Source organism: Spea bombifrons, chromosome 1 (assembly GCF_027358695.1).
Source record: "Spea bombifrons isolate aSpeBom1 chromosome 1, aSpeBom1.2.pri, whole genome shotgun sequence".
Lineage (NCBI taxonomy): Eukaryota > Metazoa > Chordata > Amphibia > Anura > Pelobatidae > Spea > Spea bombifrons.
In genome coordinates, this window is record NC_071087.1 from 105,089,913 (window position 1) to 105,110,528 (window position 20,616).

At 38.4% G+C, this 20,616-nt stretch overlaps 1 protein-coding gene across 1 annotated transcript in view; it reads left to right on the plus strand.

Annotated features, from left to right (window-relative positions):
* Positions 1–20,616, plus strand: part of AOPEP (aminopeptidase O (putative)) — a 150,518-nt gene that overhangs the window by 95,645 nt on the left and 34,257 nt on the right. The window contains exons 13-14 of the mRNA XM_053467370.1: positions 8,790–8,852; positions 9,829–9,912. Coding sequence (XP_053323345.1) covers positions 8,790–8,852; positions 9,829–9,912 — 147 coding nt within the window. The remainder of the gene's footprint in view (positions 1–8,789; positions 8,853–9,828; positions 9,913–20,616) is intronic.

Here is a 20,616-nt window from a genome sequence, read left to right on the forward strand (position 1 = left end):
AAAGGTTCAGCCCTGCCTGTTGGTTTTATTAACTGCTGCTTCTAACCCTGCTTTGTTGATTATAATTTTACACCAGTGTGAAAGACTGTCATTTAGAGATCATCGCTACATACTAGTTGGGAAGTCTAATCAGGACAGTAGCAAATATTTTTTAGGTTTTTGAAACAACATGCTTAGGGAAATAAGACCTGAATGATAAAAATATGAGCATGTCCTCCTACTGGGACATTCCAGACATCATATTCACTTTTTAATGGATCCCTTTAAATTTGTGTTGGTTACTGTGGCAGATGCATAGGGGGATTCGCCGGGATCTTAACTTGACCTTAAGATGATCAAACTCACCCTTGACCTGAACATTTTACCTTGTCATATAAGATATTTTGGGATTAATATTCCATGGGATCTCTCCAGGTTCTATCCACTAATTAACACTTTCATGTTATTTACAGGGAAATCAGATTTAGCATTTTTCAAATAGACCACCCCTTGTTGGCAAACTATAGCAAAAGATTCTGAACAATGTTAATACCATAAATGAATAGCTTTAGTGGACCATACTTTTCATAAAGCTTGGGTAATGTGGATTGCTAGTTCCAGTTTACTCACCCCCATTTTAATCTCCTTTACCCATTATTCCTCATTTTTCGTTTATAATGATTGGGAGTTTGCACTTTTTCTAGGTCTGCAATCATTCAGATGATGTTGGAGAAGTAATTTTATATGACATTTCTTTAGACATAGGTAGTCGTATTGCTATGCCAAATTTTAAGTGTACATTGTCTTTAAACCTTGTACAGTAGGAGGTCCTAGAGCTGATGTTTCATGTACCAACTCCTAGCTGGGATGCCCCCTCTCTTGGGACGAAGTCGATTATTCATCTCAAGTGCTGATCATGTTACTGCTCCTTAGATTTGGTAGGAGAACATACAGGTGCCAGTAAGTAAAGGAAGTAAGAAACATAGAAAAGTGTAAAATATGTGAAAGATAAAATATTCATAATCCTAGCTAAAGTCTGTGATGAGCACAAAATCTGTGTTATATAAAAAGTAAGTATGGTTATCCCTACTGGAGCAGAGTTATGTTTGGTATCCACAGAACAATCAGGGTTTGCTGCATCACTGATCAATGTTGGATTGAAGTTCACATTCCACAGTACCCACTCTCCCACCTACATACATCAGACTGGAAAGTTTGCACGGAGATGGGAGGATGGGTTCTCCACACACAGAGATTTCAGTCTTTCCAAATATGGGCTTAGCTTTGCCGACCGAGGCATAAATACCATCCAAAAGACGTGTTGTGTAAGTAAGGGGACTCCACAAACAGGACTAATCTGAAATAACACTGTTTGGCATATTTGATTATGTCTCGATAGCCTCAAGCCACTCTGGTTTAGTTTACAGCTAATTTGCCTTTTTAATGTACTGAAATTTAGAAATGACAGTGTAGGCACATTCCAGGCATTCGTATTCAGTCATACTGATGCACAGTGCCGGCACACAAACACTATGTTGTGTTTATCCATTCTAAGGAATGGCTGTGGCTTAGTTACCTGCTATAATATTAACTTTCTCAGTTACTCAAGACACCAACAGTTATCTAATGTTAACAGAAGATCTAATTTTCTAACACAAAAATAATTTTATACGATAAGTACTCTATTCCACTAAATATTCTGCCAGCCGACACATTTACGGCACATGTTGCTGAATACGTTTTGGAGTATGAGAGCGTGAGTGAGGAGTGCAAATGTATTAACAAGTGATTAATCCTAGTGCTACACTAACACAAATGGTATGGCCCTACAGTCTTTGGTACTTGGATGATTAAGTTGAATTCACATACTGCACTGTGCTATGTTTCCGGCGAATAATTTGTTATTTTGGAACAGAAAAGTAATGTTTTATATGTTAGGTATCTTAGTTCTGTAAAATTTTATTACATACGATCTTGGACATGGATGGAAAGCCGTGAAGCCAGCCTCGTAGGCTCTAAACATAGAAAGATATTTGTGAATACTTGTTAATAGTGTTAAGATGTTATTATAACAACTGCAGTGAAAAAAACAACAAAAGGAAGACAAACAACGGTGTAAATACAGGAAGAATATGTCAGTAAATAAATATTACTAAGAAGATTTCTATTGATCTGCAGAGACAGAAAGTCTGGTTACAATGATTGCACAGTTTAATAACAGCCATACTTTGAGAAAGGCTGCTCTCCTCTACTCACACATGTTTAATCATGAGTACTGTTGGCATATTTGGGAAAGCTTCTGAAGTTGAAGCACTTAGCTTTCATAATAGCCTGGCACCTAAAACGTTGCAGGGGTATCGGAATTAAAATGTAAGCATACATACAGACTCAATGTCGCAGAAGGTTGAAGTCACAGGACTTGTGTTCTTTTGGGTCTACTCAGTACCGCAATTTTAGTGCCTATGTTTATCTTTGCACATACAAAGATAAGAGCTTGTAGACCAGACCATGTCTGTGGTGTTAGTGCGAAACACATGGATTTTCTGATATCTATTCATACATCCCAAGTATCCTTTAGGATTTAACACCCAATTTTGGATTTCCTCTGCCATTCTTTCTTAGACCTTAGAATGTTTGGTGGGTATGGGTGTCTCAGAGTAATTATGGCTTACTCAGTTAATAAATTCAGATTCATTCACAGCTAGAAATTAATGGTCTTCATCTTGTTCAAATGGATAGGCAGGTTTTTTCACGATTTGAACGATCACTTATTCTATAAAATTTCTAGTTCTACAGTATTCACTTAAAAAAAAAAAAACTGCTGCAATTACTGAAGAATTTGGGAAAGGTGCACATCACGTTTAATCAGATTGATCAAAGATGATCCCCGTGCTTTATGTTCTTCAAGCTTTATCTACAAGCCCAGACATAATCCTATTAATCTGTAGGTCTCCAGCCACTATGTCAACAGAAAGTGTCAAACTACTTTTTCATCCTAAACTGAGTACTTCCTTTTTATCCCGATTATTCATGGCCCAGTTATCCGACATTCCATTGATGACATTATCTGCCTTAATATACTTAGATGATACAGAATTTGCCAGAGTAGTACTTGATAGAGACATGTGCTCTTGAAACGCAACCGCATCCTGCTTTCAACATGATGGAAAGACTTTACGGAGAAGAAAGGCTAAAAAAATGATTGTTTATAAGTATGCTTCATCACTTTGTATTTGCAACACATAAGTAGTATCATTAATATGGGTTGCTTTTTTTGTTGTTAAAAGCTGATTCTAGATAATACTTTTTATTGGAAGTCATCGGTATATAAATAATGTGTTACAAGTGTTACTAAGAGGAAATCTGTGTGTATATTTATATGATGACAGCTTGGTCATGAGAAATGGCATCACTACATTGTACTAGCCAGAACTGCACAATCCTAAAAAAATGTTCTAAAATAAAATAAATAAAAAAGCTTGGCTAACAATGGTCTAAAATAATGGCAGTTATGCCGCTAACTGGGCATAATAATGTTGATCTAAAATAATGCACTTGGGAGTGCAATGCAGAATATAGCACTGGGCACACTGTTCTGTCAGCAACAACAGAGGAAAAGGACACGGGCATACCTGGGAACTCTCCGGGTTTGACCCGGAGATTGCCGGGTGAAGCGCCCGTTCTCTGCATCAAGACCCAAATCCTCCAGGTCGCGGGAGCGGGGTCTTGACACACCCTGCTCCTCTACAGAGAGTGAGCGTGTGGTCATGTGACTGCGTGTCTACTTGCTGCATTTATGACCTTGGGTGATCCCGCCTGACCCCTAGTTCCTCCTTTAGGTCCTTACAGCTTATGTTGGCACAGGACCTTTTTTCCAACTTCCCTTGGTTGGTGTGACACTTTATATTGTTTCGGTGTGATTTTGGTGTATTTCTTTTCCCTTGTGACCTGGCTTGTTATGACCCTGCGTTCTGGTTCCTGATTTGGCTTGTTGAAAGTCTCCTTCTGGTCCTGACCAGGCTTTGTTTGACTACATCTCTTCGTTTGAAGATTTTGTTCCTTGCCTCCCGCTCGCTCCGGCTTTGTGTATAATGTTCCTTCTTCCCTATACTATTACAGAAAGACATGAAAGGCACAGTCATGTACCGGAGACCATTCTTAATTATTAATGCAACAATCTTGTTATATTTGTGTTATCTCCCTAGATTTTGTATTTAGTGTTGTATTTTTATGCATAATCTATTTATGTGTGCGCCAACATCAAAGTTTGAATGATTAATACCTACTGTATGGTGTGCTGAATTTTAAACTTAATGCAAGATTGCATTGTCTATGCTTATCTTTAGATTGGATAAAATCATGATTTCAGAATGTGAGCACATTATCCTTTTGAAAGGTCAATTTCACAAATATATTGGTTAGCTGTATTTTCTCTATTGCTAGGTGTTCATCTCCATCATCCTCCATTAACAGAAGTGGATGTTGAAACAGAAGCATTACATCGCAATGGGTGTTTGCAGCCAGACAATCATATATTATTAGAAACCATAAAAGGTTAGGGTTTATTCAATTATTCATGCATTATAGACCTATCAGGGCACAGGCTCCTGAAACATTTCACAGTCTAACATACTGTAAGAGGTGTTTTGGCAGTGCTTGTGTGTGAGGTCATTGTTATTATATGTCATATTTCAAACCACATTGGCAGAATGTAAGGATCCTGCCAGGTTTTGTTTTGCAAGAAAAAAAAAAAAGACTGTACTCTTAAACGACAAAGAGATCTTAACGTTTTGTGCTATTTTCCCTTTCTCCCAAGTCTACGTTTTGATACTGGTATCACAAGCTTATAATTTAGATTTCCGAAAATTACCCCACCCAGATATCTTAGCCAACAAAAGACATAGCTTCTTTATTTACAAGCAGCATAAATAGGAAAAAAAATACTAGAAGCATGATAGATATGGAAATTGCCCTTTTCCTACAAACTAGTAGTGTTCACAATACTTCCCTAAACTTCCTAACATTTTAACTATCTGTATACGTGTGGGCATAATCTCTTGGGCATGGAGGCCATATTCTCTAATAATCACTGAGGGACTCTTCTACCTACCTAATTTATATATATATATATAATATAATAAAAAGGTAAAGTCTATGAGTAAGTAACTATAGTTAGATGACCATTCCAGTGATATTTTCATGTAAAGTGTATACTGGAGTGCCACAGTAGACAATGCAGCCATTGGCAGTGTCTATAATGCGCTGTTGGATCCTCACTGTCAGAATACCCTTTTCTGGCACTTTTAACAAATATATAAACGTTTGTTCTTTTTTTCCCATATGCTTATATGTGCAGTATTGTAATATTACTACCAACATATCAAACTTGGTGCTGCTATCTTACATCAGTAGAAACTATTTTTACTTGCTATAAATTGTGACTATAAATATCAGTTTCACTCCCAAATTTGCAATATTATCCGCTATCTCAATATACAATATACATAGACATAAAAATCCTGTCACTTCCCGGCACTATCTATATATATGATGTTAATGTTTTTCAACAGATTTTGCAGATTAAGACATTTTGGAAATCCATTTCAATTTACAAGCTATGAATGTCTCCTGATTTCTGCACCAGTTCTGAAACATATCATAAAGGTTTAATGAGTAGCTGTCCCAAAAAGTGTATTGCTATTATTTCTAATAAATGCAGAGTCTAGAGATAATTTAATGTCCCTTACACCCCCACCAGAACAAAAAAAAAACCCACCTTAGCTAGAAGCTGCAGGCCTGTAGCTGCCCTCCTCCTCCGTGGTCCAACCATACTTGTCCCTGATTGGCTGCTTGAAGGCTTCCTGCCCCCAGTGTTGAAGCTGACTGGAGATAAGTATTTTGGGTGCAGAGAGAGAAAAAAGCCAAATACATCTTCTGCATCCAAAAAAGCTGGGTGAGGGGCATACGATGGGACAATGTGTGTGGGGGGGTCCTGTAGAATCCCCTCCCCCAATTATTTGCAAAAAGAAACACTTGCCCATCAAATGATCATTATTCAGAGTGGTATTTTCTCCTATCGGCAGTGCATTTCATGTGCAATCCCTCACTAAAAATTGAATTTGAAGCCCAAACAGAAACCATTATCATAAAACATTTAAGGTGAGGCAAAGTGTGAAATGTCCTGAAAAATAATAATAATCATAATAATAACTCATTATTATCCCAGAACTTAATTGAGCTTTAAGTCTAAAAAATGCTAATGCATATGTTTGATCCGCAAGTATTAACATTTTGCATGCAGTTGAGAAAGCAATTGATAGTAATGTTTAATGCCGCTTAATACAGTTTTGAAAAAAATATATATTTATAATATCGTAAATAGAATTAATGGCACAAATATATAACACATAGCTGTAATCATAAGGTTTGAAAATGATAAAGCTGAATAATTAGTGCTTTATTTTAACCGCTAAGTCATGATGACAATTACAAAAACAGATTGTGATAATTCTTTAAAAAAATAAATCCGTCTGCTGCTTCTTGTAATATTTCCAATGGAAAAAAGTGATTTCTGCTATAAGAATAGAGTTTGACTCAAGCTTTGATCACAAGCTTTTGATCCTGAAACAGGATAATGGTCACATAGGCTAAGTGGACTGTGAGGATACATTATGTACATGCTTTAAATGTTAATTGAGCCACATGGACTGCTTTTGAAGACATGTTATCAAGACTTTAAGACGGACAAGATCAATGCACGTTTTATTTTATAGCTGACACAATTAACTTGAAAAATATAGAAACATTCATTTTGAGTCTTCGTTATTGCTTTTTAAAACAAAAGGATATACTATTCATATAAAAATGAGTATATACTAAAACATAAAAATGAGTATATACTAAAACTGAATCTGTGGTTGCCCCCTTTTATGAATTGTGGTGATTTCCAAAAAGGTAATTCTATCTCGTGTGATAATCGGGGTAATGTAGATATGTTGCCATATGCAGTATACCGAGTCCTGTGTGCTTTTGTTCAATAGTTCCTAAAGTTAACTAACTGCATGGTTACTTAATATTGAAAGTGATGGCCAAACATAAAATATACAGTATTTTGTATTGTGGTACAAATATTGTGGTACAAATATGCAGCCTTGTGCACTCTGGTAATAATTACATTAATAGTAACGTTGGCAGCAGAAGCCAATAGCTCCAGGTTGAATGAGCCCACTTGTGCACCAGAAGGTCTTCTTGAACTCCTAGGACCTGGGTGTCTCCTTGCTCATCAAGGTCATACATGCAGTTCCTGGAAGCATGTGCAGGGGTCGCAGTAGATGCAGCAAGTTCTTGGGTACCCAATGGCTCTGCGGCCCTTTAACTGGTGGAGCAGTATATCTGTCTATAGGTTCTTGTCTCTCTCTTCATGGTTCCTGATGATGATATCAGTACAGAACGGTGATTCTCTAACAAGTGACATCATAACTCAGTGGTTGTGAACCCAGCAGTGGGACGAGAGATAGGAGTGGAAAAAGAGTTCTATTCATTATATGCTTGAACTATATGGCATCTAGTGATTCATTTTGGGCACCAAAATTACATTTAGGAGCGTAAGATATATTTTAGGAAATGAGCATATAATTATTTGAAATAAATATTAAATATTGCAATATATAGGCATTTTTCACTGGAAAAATCTCAGGAAGCGAGATTTCTGTCTTGTCTCCTAAACAATAATTTTTTAAAAAAATGACTTATGTTTTTAAGACACATTTTACCGTGTGAAAAGTTGAGTAAACCACTATATCATATAGGATGTTTTTGGTAGACCTGCAGTAATATAAATGTAGGACACCCCCACCCCTGGTGTTATATATACCGTAGTTATTATATATATATATATAATGTAGTTGAATATAAATTGTGTATATATATATATATATATATATATATATATATATTAGTATAGAGGCAAATTTGTTAAAGACGATACTGTTGATAATAATTATTTGAGGAGCTCAGCTGGCTGCCAATAAAGATGTTTATCAGATTTGCACTAAGACGGTACAAATCCATACAATGTTTATCTGACTGTTCCTCTTGCTTTCCTTTGCTTGTCTATTGAAACTGCTCACATTAAATTGAGTGATTTGATATTGTAATAGCATAGTTGAGTATTAGGCCGGAGTCCCCTCAGATCGCTGCACTGTGTGGCGGTCCGGTTTGGGCACTGCAGGGGTAGGGTGACCACATGCCCCCTGAATGTGGAGTACTGACACAGTAATGGTTTTAATGCTCTGCCTCATGCTCCGTTGTAATATATTGTTTAGTGACGTATGGATCTGGATAAAGCACACTGTGTTAAAGGGACAGTCACTAGAGTATAACAGCGCATGCTGAACTGGGTTATGTCACATTTACCCCGGTTCACTATGAGTGTGCAAATCACCATCGGGGCGGGGTGTACACGGACCGGCCCCGTCCGCGCCACAGGTGATCCCTCCACAGGAGCGGGAATCCTGTCACAGCGCGCAGGCTGCTGGTTACCGGGGACTGTGGCGAGCAGACTCCTCCCCGGCAGACGGAGCACTAGCTCGAGGTGCTCGCAGCCATTCTGCCCCCTGCACTCGGGACACAGAGCATGGCACGAGTAGCCGGCGAGAAGATGCCTCCAGCTAACTGCCCCTCCCCGGGGTAAACAGTACCGGGGGCTGCCTGCGCTCCTGGTGCATCGGGGGTGTGATCGCAAGGTGAAGCTGCGCACACTTGTCTTCGGCGCATGCAGCATCTCATCTGCCTCTTCTCTCTCCGTGTAGCCCTTGCTGGAGGAAAGCCATACTTTGCAGGCGAACCGATTGGCTCATGAAGTGAACGAAGAGGTAAGAGCGCAGAAAGCGCACTGTCGGTGTGCCTCTTCCAGCCCGGGGCTTCTTCCTTTGTCCCATCTCCTACATACCACCTCATCCTAACAGCTCACTCTCCTGTCACAAACTCCACAACACACAATACCTTATCATATATCTATCTATCTATCTATCTATCTATCTATCTATCTATCTATCTATGAACGTGTGTGCATGCTATAATATACACTGAGCATGAGAGAGAGGCAGTGAGAGCACATACATGGAGGGAAAGTTTCTGTTCTTCTTGCAAAGTTTCTGGAGTGTGGTGGAAATGAAGTGAGACTTCTTTTCCACCTTTGTTTAAGGTAGGAGTACAGAGGCATCCTTTGGTAATGTCCCTGATCCTCTTCTGCCCCGTCACTTGTAGCTAGGCTTACTGTGCAGGTGGAGATGGCTGGATCCCCATCTCTTTCTATTGCCTCAAAGCCCATATAACACAGGGGCTTAGTCGCTGTAGCCATGTCTGGAGTTGCAAGCTCCGCTGGTACCTGCAAGTCTTGGTAAAAGGACTCGGTCTACTATCTGCTCGGCTTATAGTCCCTCGGGTTTTTTTTGGACCACTTTAACAAACTTAAGTTATATGGAGAGCCAAAAGTATGGCAGCTACTACTCTAAATGTCCATCCGTTCCTTTCCTCTAAGCACCCCAGCCAGCATTATCCATCGTTACACTAACATGTATACTAATCTCATAACCCTCCTGCGGCTGTGATCTCGTTCCACAGAGACGGGACGATTCTCCCAAGTTTTGAGGGGATAAGGTGCATCCGGGGTTGTAAGGACTACATTTCTGATCATTTGTGTGTGTTTCCTTTCTTTCCCCCTTCTGCTAAACGAAGCGATGGAAAAATGTGTGTGTGTAGCGTCTGTTTATAGTTGATTACGTAGGCTGGCCATCTGCACACAACTAGAGTATTCCTTTTATACAAGCAATGTAATTTAAACTTCAGGTCTCCAAGTGGATTCAGTCGGACCGAAGGAGCAGGCGAGGCAACAGACGGAAAAAACAGCGTGCTGAAGAATTTGATGGAAAGGTAAGAGGGGGAATAAAATACTTACTGTAAATTACTCTTTAAAAAAAAAAAAAGAGAAACAAGTCCCATTATATCTTGGTAACTGTTTTGGTATATGGTTTTAATGCAGATTTTTTTTTATTAAGACATTTTTTGATTGTTTTACCCCTTTAAACGTTTATTAAGAGTAAACAGAAACGATGAACTGTTGTAGTTTTTTTGTTTTTGTTTTTTCTTTGTTTTGCATATAGCCATATAAGGAAGTGTGCCACCTCCTCGCATGCTCCAATGCTATTGGTGGACACTCTGTTAGACTTGTATGTGACCCATAAAAAGGGAGTACATAAAGATCACTTTAATGTATAAAATATGCAAAAACTGCATTTTCGCCAGCAAATGCCAAAAAGTTCCCGGTTAAGGTATTCTGATACGGTCCCTTTATTATTTGAGACTTTTTCATATGGTATAGAAATTCCATGCTTTACATACCTAGTGACTTGTTTGTGTAATGTGTGTGATTATCGAAGGGCTATAAAGCGAATTAGTGTACAGAAGTAGATAAGACTTTGCACACTGGATTGATGATATGTGTGTGAGACTGTTGCACATTGGATTGATTGTATGCGTCCCAGAGAAAGGGTATAGATATGGCACAAGTGACGTAGATTGAATCTGTGTCCGTCTGCAGCGATCTCTCGTGACAAGAAGTGTTTTATTTCCCTGGAACATCCCCTCCTGTCTGTTCTGTGTACTGCGATGTGACTGCGTGTATTTCCCAACACGCTGAAACACTTATGTACTTTAACTTATTGTGTACATGTAGTCCTGCGAAGGGCAGCCCAAGTGGTGGATGGCAAGGCTGAGCAGTTTGTTCCAATTACTCATTTTGAATAATTATTGTTTTTATCTACACAACCTATATGGTCTTGTCCTTCTCAAAATGACTTTTAGTAAGACAGGTGATATTTAAGCTCCTCTTGAAGAAATTTAGAACTTTTTGATAAATGGAAATATGAGCCTTACTCATTTCCTTATTTTTAGTTCCTTTTTTTGTTTCATTTTGATATAATTAACTGGGAAAATAAACAGCAAACATTTGTTGTTAAAACAGGTGTAAATAGGAATTTCATATTAAAGGCATATTTTCTCTAAGTCAAATATTCAAAGTGTTATGAATATAACACTTATATTTAATATTTTTCATTAAATTAAATGATTCGTTGTTTTCCATTCATAACTAAAGCAATCATTTATTGCCAGTCGAATATACGTTGCAGAAGCTTTCATTAAAGCGTTGTTTTGTTTTTTTAAGTTCACTCGTATCCTCCTTATCCAGCCCTCCAACATATATATATATATATATATTTTATTATAGAGATCGTCCGAAATAATAAATGAAAAAAATACTGCCAATTAGGTTGTTTTAATAGGGGGCCCCCACATGTTGACGAATAAAAAAAACAGTATAGGAGAACAAAACACATATTATGCGAGTTATGTAAAAATTGATCATACTTCCCCAGCAAGAAATAGTTCTTTTTTTTTTATACAGGAAATACAAATTATAAAAAACCCATTGTTTAGGCATAAGCCTTTGTGACATACGATATATACTATATGTGGAGCGATGCATTCATGGGAAAAAAACCCACAAATGTATTAACTTTTTTCTGAGTATTCAGTTTCTCTATTGGCTTGAAAACATCTCTATAAAGAGTATAATGTTTGCGATTGATTCTTCTACAATTTATATTTATTTATATATTAAGTGCTTAAAGAATGATCCTAAATTGCCCTCTTTTAACCGCACCGTCTACATTTTACTATGTTGTGATAAGAATGAAAAGTTGCGTTTATTTATATAGCACCAGCGGATTCTATGGCGTGGTTACAATAGGGCACAGCGAAAGTAAGAATTTAAATATCATTAAGAGACGTTAATCATACTGCTCCGGAATGAGAAGAGGGCCCTGCTCTTGTGAGCTTACGATCTATTTGGTGGTTGAGGGGGAAGAGAGACCGTGTGAGAGGGCTGCTTGGGTGATATAGAGAACTGTGTTGATCTTTGCGGACAGTCATGTTCTCCCCTTTATGGGGTCTTTTAGAAGAGTCTTTCCTTCGTATAAGTGATGAGGTTTCCGTAGTGGCGTAGTCGTTTTACAGAGGGGATTTCGCTGGTTTGGGCTGGTGTTGTGAATGGGTCTCCATGTGTTTGGAGAGTAGTAGCAGCGAGGGCGTCAACGTCTGTAATCGGTCAGTTTTCTCAAAGCAATCAGGAGCAACGGGGAAGCTGATCTGCTGCCCCCAGCACAAAAAACACAGAGCAGAGCGGATTAAAGCGACATAATGAAGTGCTTATGTCCAAAGCAGACTCAAATGTGTGCAATTAAAACTTTAAAAATGTCTCTTACTCGCTCCCTGTCTAAGCCGTTTCCTCTGCAACACTAATCGTATCAGGAAGGTCGCTGTCTCGCGGGCTACTAACACACCTTCCAAAGCTGACAGTAATAGCTCAATACTTCTTATACTTATACTTCTGTTTGTATACTTTTATTTATTTTTTATCACATAGATCTTTTTGTTTTTAGCACCAAAAAAACATGTTGTGTGAACATTGTTGTGCTTGAGATGATTATATATATATATATATATATTTATATATATTATTGTTGTATGTATACAGGATTTTGTTAGCGATTACAGTATTACCATTGAATCTTTCCTTTTTTTTTTTTTTGTATGATGTAAGTTGCGTTTTTTTTTTTTGTTTTTTTTTTCAATTTATATGCGCATTGTTAGAAATGCAAACTATTTTTTTCATGTATACCGGAAAGCCAATGAAACCTTTTCTGGCCACTCATCCCGACTATTAAATTTTGTCTCTGACGGTTTTAGTTTGTTTGAAATGAACTTTGTGAAGAACTAAACTGGTGGTGAAATCTAACGATAATTAAACACATTATCCAGCCTTGTGCTTATCGTACAGCGTATTTGAAAGTTATATTATACGAGATGCATAGGTTTTATTATAGCGCTAGACAGGCGGCGTTATATTACCTTACAGTCTGTCGACTTTGGATACTGTTTAGGCTTGATAGAGCTCCCGAGGGATTAAAACGCTGCCTGTCTCCTGCGGTAATAAAAGTGATGTTAATGACACGGGAAGTGGCGTGCTGGGCCTTTCTTGAAATGAAATAGATTGCCGGGGTTTTAGCTGTGCCCTAGACAATACACGTAATCACGTGGACTACCTGAAAAGGGGTATTTTCTACATGTATCTAACCACCCAATCTTTCCAGTTTTTATCATTATTAAAACATGTTTTTAGAAAAGTGTACATTTCTTTGCTGTATGTACTGACTTTTTTTTTCAGTGGAACACGAGCCCCGTATAACGCATCACTTGGTGACATCACAAAACAACGTTATGTCGCTCTGGCATGAAAAGGCAGCCAGACCCCCGAGTAGCGCCACTATGAATGGCAGATGGTGTTGCAGTGTTTTTGTTGGGTTCATGCTGTCCCTGGTGTTCTAAAAGTATTTTATTTATTTGTGTAATGTTTTTTTTCTCTTTAATCATAAAGCTAATTAATGGGAGTTTATAGAGAAGTACCTCTGTTTTTATACTCTCTGTGTCTATACTTTTTTTTGCTTGATTTCAGCATAAATATATAGTGTTTGACAGTAAAGTGTAAATTGTTTTATTATTTTTTTTACATATGCTTTCTATTCTTCATCTCCTTATGTTCTTAACGGCCCGAAGCCTTCCTTGCCATTGTGCTGGGAGGCTTCAATCCTGATCACTGACCCTGCAGTTGCGGGAGTATGTGTCGGAGGACGAGCGCTCCCAATGCCCCTGAGTGAAGGGCTCAAACAGGAATCAACTGAAAAACAAACCTGGAAAACAAATGTTTGCATTGCCACCCTTTTACTTATTGGTCATTCTGATATTTTGGTGGTCAAATGTGAAATTCAGATGTATTCAAATGTTATCCTGCTATTTTTGCCCCCCTTGAAATAAAGTTAATATATATATCTATCTATATATATATATACACATAGATTGTAAAATGTATTTCTCAATTTTTGTTTGACGCAATTTGTGTGTTTTGAGTTTCTGGTTTCTTTGCTGTATTATGCAATGTTCATCTTTTTCGTTAGAATGAGCTAGTTAAACGGCACTTAGGAGTGGCACGCCTCGAGTTTTTACAATGCTCTGGACAATGCTGCCTTTGTTTAACCAGTTGGTATGGTTTTAATGGATTACTGTATGTCGAGTGTTATTTTAGGTATGCGTTCTCAGACTTCATGGCAATCATGTAATGGAGATGTTTGGCTAAAGATATGAAGGAGCTGTCTCATTTTTTTTAAGGGAGTATAGTTTGCATTAAGGGCTTGAAAGTCGTATTTGCAAACCTTTTAAACTAATGAAGTGATTTTTGTATTGTTTTACATCATTGCCACATATATACTCTGCCTTTTAAAGCAGTTATTTTAAATAGAAAATAGTTCTATATTGCTGTGAAATCCGTCCCCAGCACAGTTGCAGGGCCACGTGGGTTCCTTCGAGAACTCGCTCATCAAGGCGATGGTGTTAGCGTGTCCGTGTGCACTCTCCGTACTGATGCATGTCCCAGAATCTGCCCAGTCGTCCTGACGGTCCACATATTCCACTCCTTGATGTAACAGAAGAGTTACTGAGTCATAATATGTTTTTGTTCTTTTTCCCGAAAAAGGCTCCTTTAAAAATATTACAAAATGAGCATAATGCAAGGTAGATGGATGAGATGCCTCATCGCGGCAGAACCACATTAAAAAGTGAACTGTAGGCTCTCTAATATATTTGCTGCCCGCAGCTTTTTATTGGAACAAGTCCAGGTTCCTGATTGGTCGCATTAGACATTAATGGGGAGGGGCTTAGTAGGAGCTCCGCCTTCACACCGCAGACAGTCCCCTTTTTTTCTGCCCATTTTGGACACGCTCAGCTGTCTTATTTTACCCATTTATTAATTAAACATGCTAACAGGGTAAACCAGTACACGGAGTGAGACCGTTTTAGATTTGATATCTGTCACAAACGTATCTGCCGCACCCTCTGTTGTATCCATGTATAAAGCCTGATACAATATCCTGCTGTATGGGTTAAAGATTTTATCCCCATTTCCAAAATAATTGTTTAGTAGCAAACAAGGAGGAGCCCTGTGATGTAGATTCCGAGGCACCGCAAGTCATTTCCAAGAGGAAAATATTGCAGGCTTAAAGTTTTCGTCGGGATCCTGTGTAATAAATTGCTAATTGTTTGCATTGGAATGTGCGTTGCCTTTTTGTAAAGCAGGACGTTAGAGCATGAAGTACCCGTCCTTGCCGACTGCTAATCTCGCATGCATGACATTCTAACATTGTGGTTATTTGCTGCTATCATCAACTGCTTTCTTTAACCCGAGAGACTTGAAAAATAGGCTTATAAGGGCATTGGTTTTCTGCCAGACCTACAACTCCATTCCCTTAACTATTAAAGGGATCGGTGGCCTTGTGAATGTAATGCCGTGTGAAGCCTCTTCTACGACTGACGGAGCATCGGGCCACCAGACGTGGACCCGGTGAATAGAAAGCTTTCTGGCATATAGAACGTTCTTTGCTGATTTCTGAAGGTTTGTTCTAGCGCGGGTTAAATGTGATTTATCTCGATTTACTGGTTGGAGCTGCTGACGTTCATGTGCGTCCTTAGTCATGGGTTTTGATATTGTAATTGTATAAAAACTCTACCATCCCCACACAGCTCGGCCAGGACCAAAATCTAAAATAAATGTTGTCCTGTGTGGATGGTTTGATCTTTTTGAAAGTGAATTCTGTGTATGGGTTATAAAATGTTCTGTTTACTTTGCCATTAACAAGTGCTTTTATGTGCGTTGTAACTAGTTAGTTTATCCAATCTTGTAGTTGCAGTTGTTTGGTGAAATATGTCTGTGTCTGCTTGGGAAAGAACAGTCATGAGTAGGGAAATTCCAGCCTCCCATACCTACCAAGGTTGTTTTTCCCCATAGCGTGTAGTTCTAACAACGGCAGACCTTCTAAAGAAACAGTAAGGTCGGATGACGCTAGTGTAAGCGTGAATGAGCATTCCCTGATCTGGTATAGGGCAAGGCGCATGTCAGCCTCCTAAATGTACGTACACCTGCTTGCATTCAGGTGTCCCTCAGCAGACAAAAGAAAATGAACGTTGGTGCATTCCACAGCTTCCCGGGACTTTTTTTAATTTTTGTGATATTTCTGAAATACTTTAATTTTTTTGTTATTGGTACTAATTGCTAAAAGTATCAAATGCAGTGTTCTTTCAGTGATGGCACCCTGTTACTATAAGGTGCTTTCCATGCTGTCTGAGAACAACTTTTTAATTTTTTAATTAAATCAGGGACCCGCTTGAATTAACCATCTTAGCTACATCCATTTATTTGTTTGTCAAGTCTGGTAGCAGAGTGCCTACATTTATTAAAATATCCTCAAGAAAGTGAGCTTCTCAGAAGGCTTTGCCTCGGTGCCTTCATAATGTTCTTTTTAATTTTTCATGACGCTGATCAATATGCTTTTGTATTTATGGGATTTTTTTTTTATTTGGAGTGATAAAGACAGCGTGAAGAGACTGAAGCTGTAAAGGCTAACCTAGTGCGATCAATTACATTACCATTAAATTGGCTTTATCATTTATTCATGGGAGACTCGGCATTTGGGACATGATTTGGAGCCCAGAAACCAGGAGATTTTCCATAAGAGTTCCGAGATGAAAATGAAGACCTCGTTCTGTAGAAATGACATTGTGAGATCAGGTGCGCTTACCTAAAGTCTTGCGTGTAGAGATTTTTGTTATTTTCATTTCACGTTCTAACAAACATTTCTTGTAGTGTTAAAAAGTGGCTTGGTCATAGCAATCCATTTTAACAATATAATGCTAATTTAATAAACATGCATGTGTTTATGTACATATGTGTGTATAAGATTTATATATATATATAGATATAGATATATATCTATATCTATATCTATATATATATATATATATATATATATATATCTCATGTATTGCCACCTTAGGTTACTGTATACCTTTTTATTCCTGATCCATGCTCTGCCACTAATGTCTGACTTTATAAAAAGTCGTTGATACACACAATATATTTTCTCTCAATTTAAAAATTTTAAAAAAGGTGGTGTTAACCCTTTAAGAGAGATTTTATTTTATATTCTTTAGTATTTTTTTTTCCCCCCTCCCCGTTTGGATGCCTTAAAATCAACCATCAAGTGTGAATAAACCAAAATAGAGCACTACAACAGAGCTGCTTCAAGTTACAGGTAGGAAGGGGTTGGCAGCCTGCAGTGCGAATAGCAACAGTTTGAGTCCTTGACTTCTGGAAACCCAAACCAGCGAGTCCTTTTTTTTTTTTTTTTTGCATCTCTTCGTGATCTTCCGTCTTAGTAAATGAGCTCATGAGAAAACCTAGCCGCTGAAATGCAATATCGAAACACTGGGTGAAACAATATGAAACGTGATACCACATGGGACATATTTCTACATCTCTATAGTAGGGACAAAGGACCAAGACATGTCATAAATTCATCTTTGCCACAGGCTTTGTCTCTTTGGCAGTCCACGCTAAGCTGCTGATCAACGCCCAATGTCGCATGTCATCAATCATCACATACAATGCGTGTGACTTTAACTTGGATGTGCTGATCGTTTATGTATGTATTGATTTCGGCAGGAATCATTATTGAGATCGGTTTCATGTACACAGATTTCACCTATTCACTATATAAAGTATGTTAAGACACTCCAATATGTATATTGTAATATGTTGGCGTTTCCCTTCCCATGTTCTGAAACACTGTCAGTGTCGTCGGTGCAAATCTGGAAGCATATGCTCTATTTGAGCTGTATTTTTCTGGGGGCTATTCTGTTACAGAAGGCAAGTTCTTACCTCTTTGACATAGTACACATTCCCGTATTTACTTTTAGTGCTTGTAGGTAAATTGTGCTAATTGTATGTTTTACTACATGGTATCTCACACCTCCCAGACATGTTGCTTGCTGCGTGCCGGCGTCTTTTTCACTCCTTGAAATTAGGATGGGGAAATGCCAGCATATCGGTAGAGTGTAATATTCAGGGCTATAAGGAAGAGGATTTAAAGCAAATCTTACCTATTCACCAGAAAGTAAAAAGCATTTCATTTCTGACACTTATAGCTGGGTTTATGTGCACAAAAGACAGCCTTATTGCTGTGCGTACATGTTACTAACCATCAAACCAATTCTTACAGGGTAAGCGTATTGGGTGACTCCCTAGCAAAGTACCCCACAATTATCGCACTATGTCGGGTATTGTGGATATCGGCATGAAAGCATGATCGTATGTGTGAACTGTGCAGCTTTCCCCGGCTTCTGCATTATATTGACCTGTACACAAATTAGAGATTTTCACGTAGACTACATGTTGGACGCTTTGGCGTTTATGCTTTGTAAATGAGATTTCATCCACGTAACACTTTTCTGTGGGCTTGTGAAAACGTGGGCTTTTATAGTATTTGGAATATGTTTAAGGGCAATACATGAACATTTTTTCATTCCAGCAGGATAGTGGTGTCACTTCACTATTGATTATGTAGAGCCAACAGAATCAAGTTTTTCCATTATGAAGGGCTGACCTGGCCCTGTATAATGCATAATTCAATGTGCAAGGAATCTTTGATGAATCCTTGCTGATTAAACTAAACGTTGCCCAGGATCTGCCGAGCTCTTCCTCTGGTCTTGACCTTTTTATATATAGTGAAGTCAAGGAGCTGAAACCACAAGTCTCCGGTCATGTCTCCCTTTAGCGAATCAGCCTCCTCGTGTGTCCTGTGGGATCTTTGGGTCATTTTGATCATCTTTGGTAAATGCTGCATGACAGGGGTGTCAAATTCTTTGATGGATTTTGTCTTGTACTTAATCAAATAATTGATATTGTGTCTCATTGAGCTGCGTATGTTTTGCTCTGTACAGTAGTTTGACATCTCTTGTATGGGGGGTAAAATTCAATACGAAATGACATCTTGGTGTGTTTGAACAGTAGGAACATCTGGATCTTCAGAATTCTAAACAGATCAGTATAGCTTAAGGTAATCTTGGGTATCAGCAGTAAAGTTTTAGTAGCCACAGCTGTCCAGCTTCTGTACATTAGCTTTCATTTCCTATAGTGGTCGTTTGCTAGAGAAATTAACATTTAACCCCTTCAGGACCAGGATGTACCTGGTACTTCCTGGTCATACGTCACCACCAGACCGGGACGTACCAGGTACGTCATCGATCCCCAGCGATCCGTAGCAGCCACTCCCCCTCAATTCTGTGCACGTGATCACTTTGAAGCGAATCACGAGCACGGAATTAAAATATTTAAATAAAACTGCAGTCTTCAAGGGAAGACGCAGTACAAGGACGCCGGTCCTGAAGGGGTTAAACATCCTGATATATCTTTATGGATTATGGAGGACCAAGTCCCCATGAGCTTCTCAGCAAGAAGGCTTAAGTTGGCCCTCAGTAATTCATAGATAACTCATGAGAGTTTTTAATAAATCTCCCACAAGAAACTCACTGGGGTTTGTCATTAATAGAGAGTGATATCAGGGTGTTGAAAAGATATATAAATGTATATATGCACATTTCCGTTCATACATACACTTTATGTAGCTTTGAGCGCAATATATTAGTTTTTTAAAATAATTTGTTTATTTCTTTCTTATAGCCCATTTATACATAACCCCCAAAATTACATTTTCTGCAGGTTAAACCTTGTTGTGCCTGTTGTGTAAAAGCCGTGTACAGGTGAAGACGCTTGTCTCGAATATATTTATAATGATTCTGCCAAATCGCAGCAGTGGCCTTCTTGATGGTTGCTAGCGTGTCTGCTCGTATTTTGGATTTACTGGCTGTGAACATAGTGGTTCTTCAAATTACCTCAGATAGAATTATGGTCTTTTCTTTAGCCTTCTGAAACTTAAGATTTTAAAGAGTAAATGTCCCAGACTCCAGAAGGATCTGGCTGTGTCTCCCAATTTCATGGTAAGGAGGCCTTCTACCCCTGTCCCTTATCTTCAGACTGCTACTTTTGTAATCTATGCTTTTATAGGCACATTCAGACAATCCACGGCTTTATAAGTCTTATTGCTGTAATTTGAATGACAGTAATTTTAATAGGACATTCTCTAAGAGCTGTGGTTGTCTCATGGTCTAGTCATTTACCATACATTATTAGATTAAGCCGGCGCATGATGTAAACCGAGATGGAGAGAGAGAGAGGGTGTTATGAGCTCAGGTTACTTCGATAGCCAGATAATCCTATTGTATTTATGCTTACAATTTGTTGCTTTCTCCATAGAATATATTGCTTCTTTGTCACATTTCCCAGGGATAAAATATCTGGCACTAACCTGTTATGTTTTTTTTTTATTTTTTTTTTTTTTAAATCCCAATAAACATCCTATATTAATTAAATTTATAAATACACATACACATAAACTCTTTCTCTCTTACAAATTCACCTGTTTGTTCCCTCCCTGTGTCACTCATATACCATGCTTGGGGGGGTCTAATCCTTCCCGAAGACCTTACGTCATGTTGAAACGCGTGATGATTACAAGCCCGTGCTCATTGAAAGAGCATGTTTAGTCTGATTTCTGCTCTCGTCCTGCAGCTGGT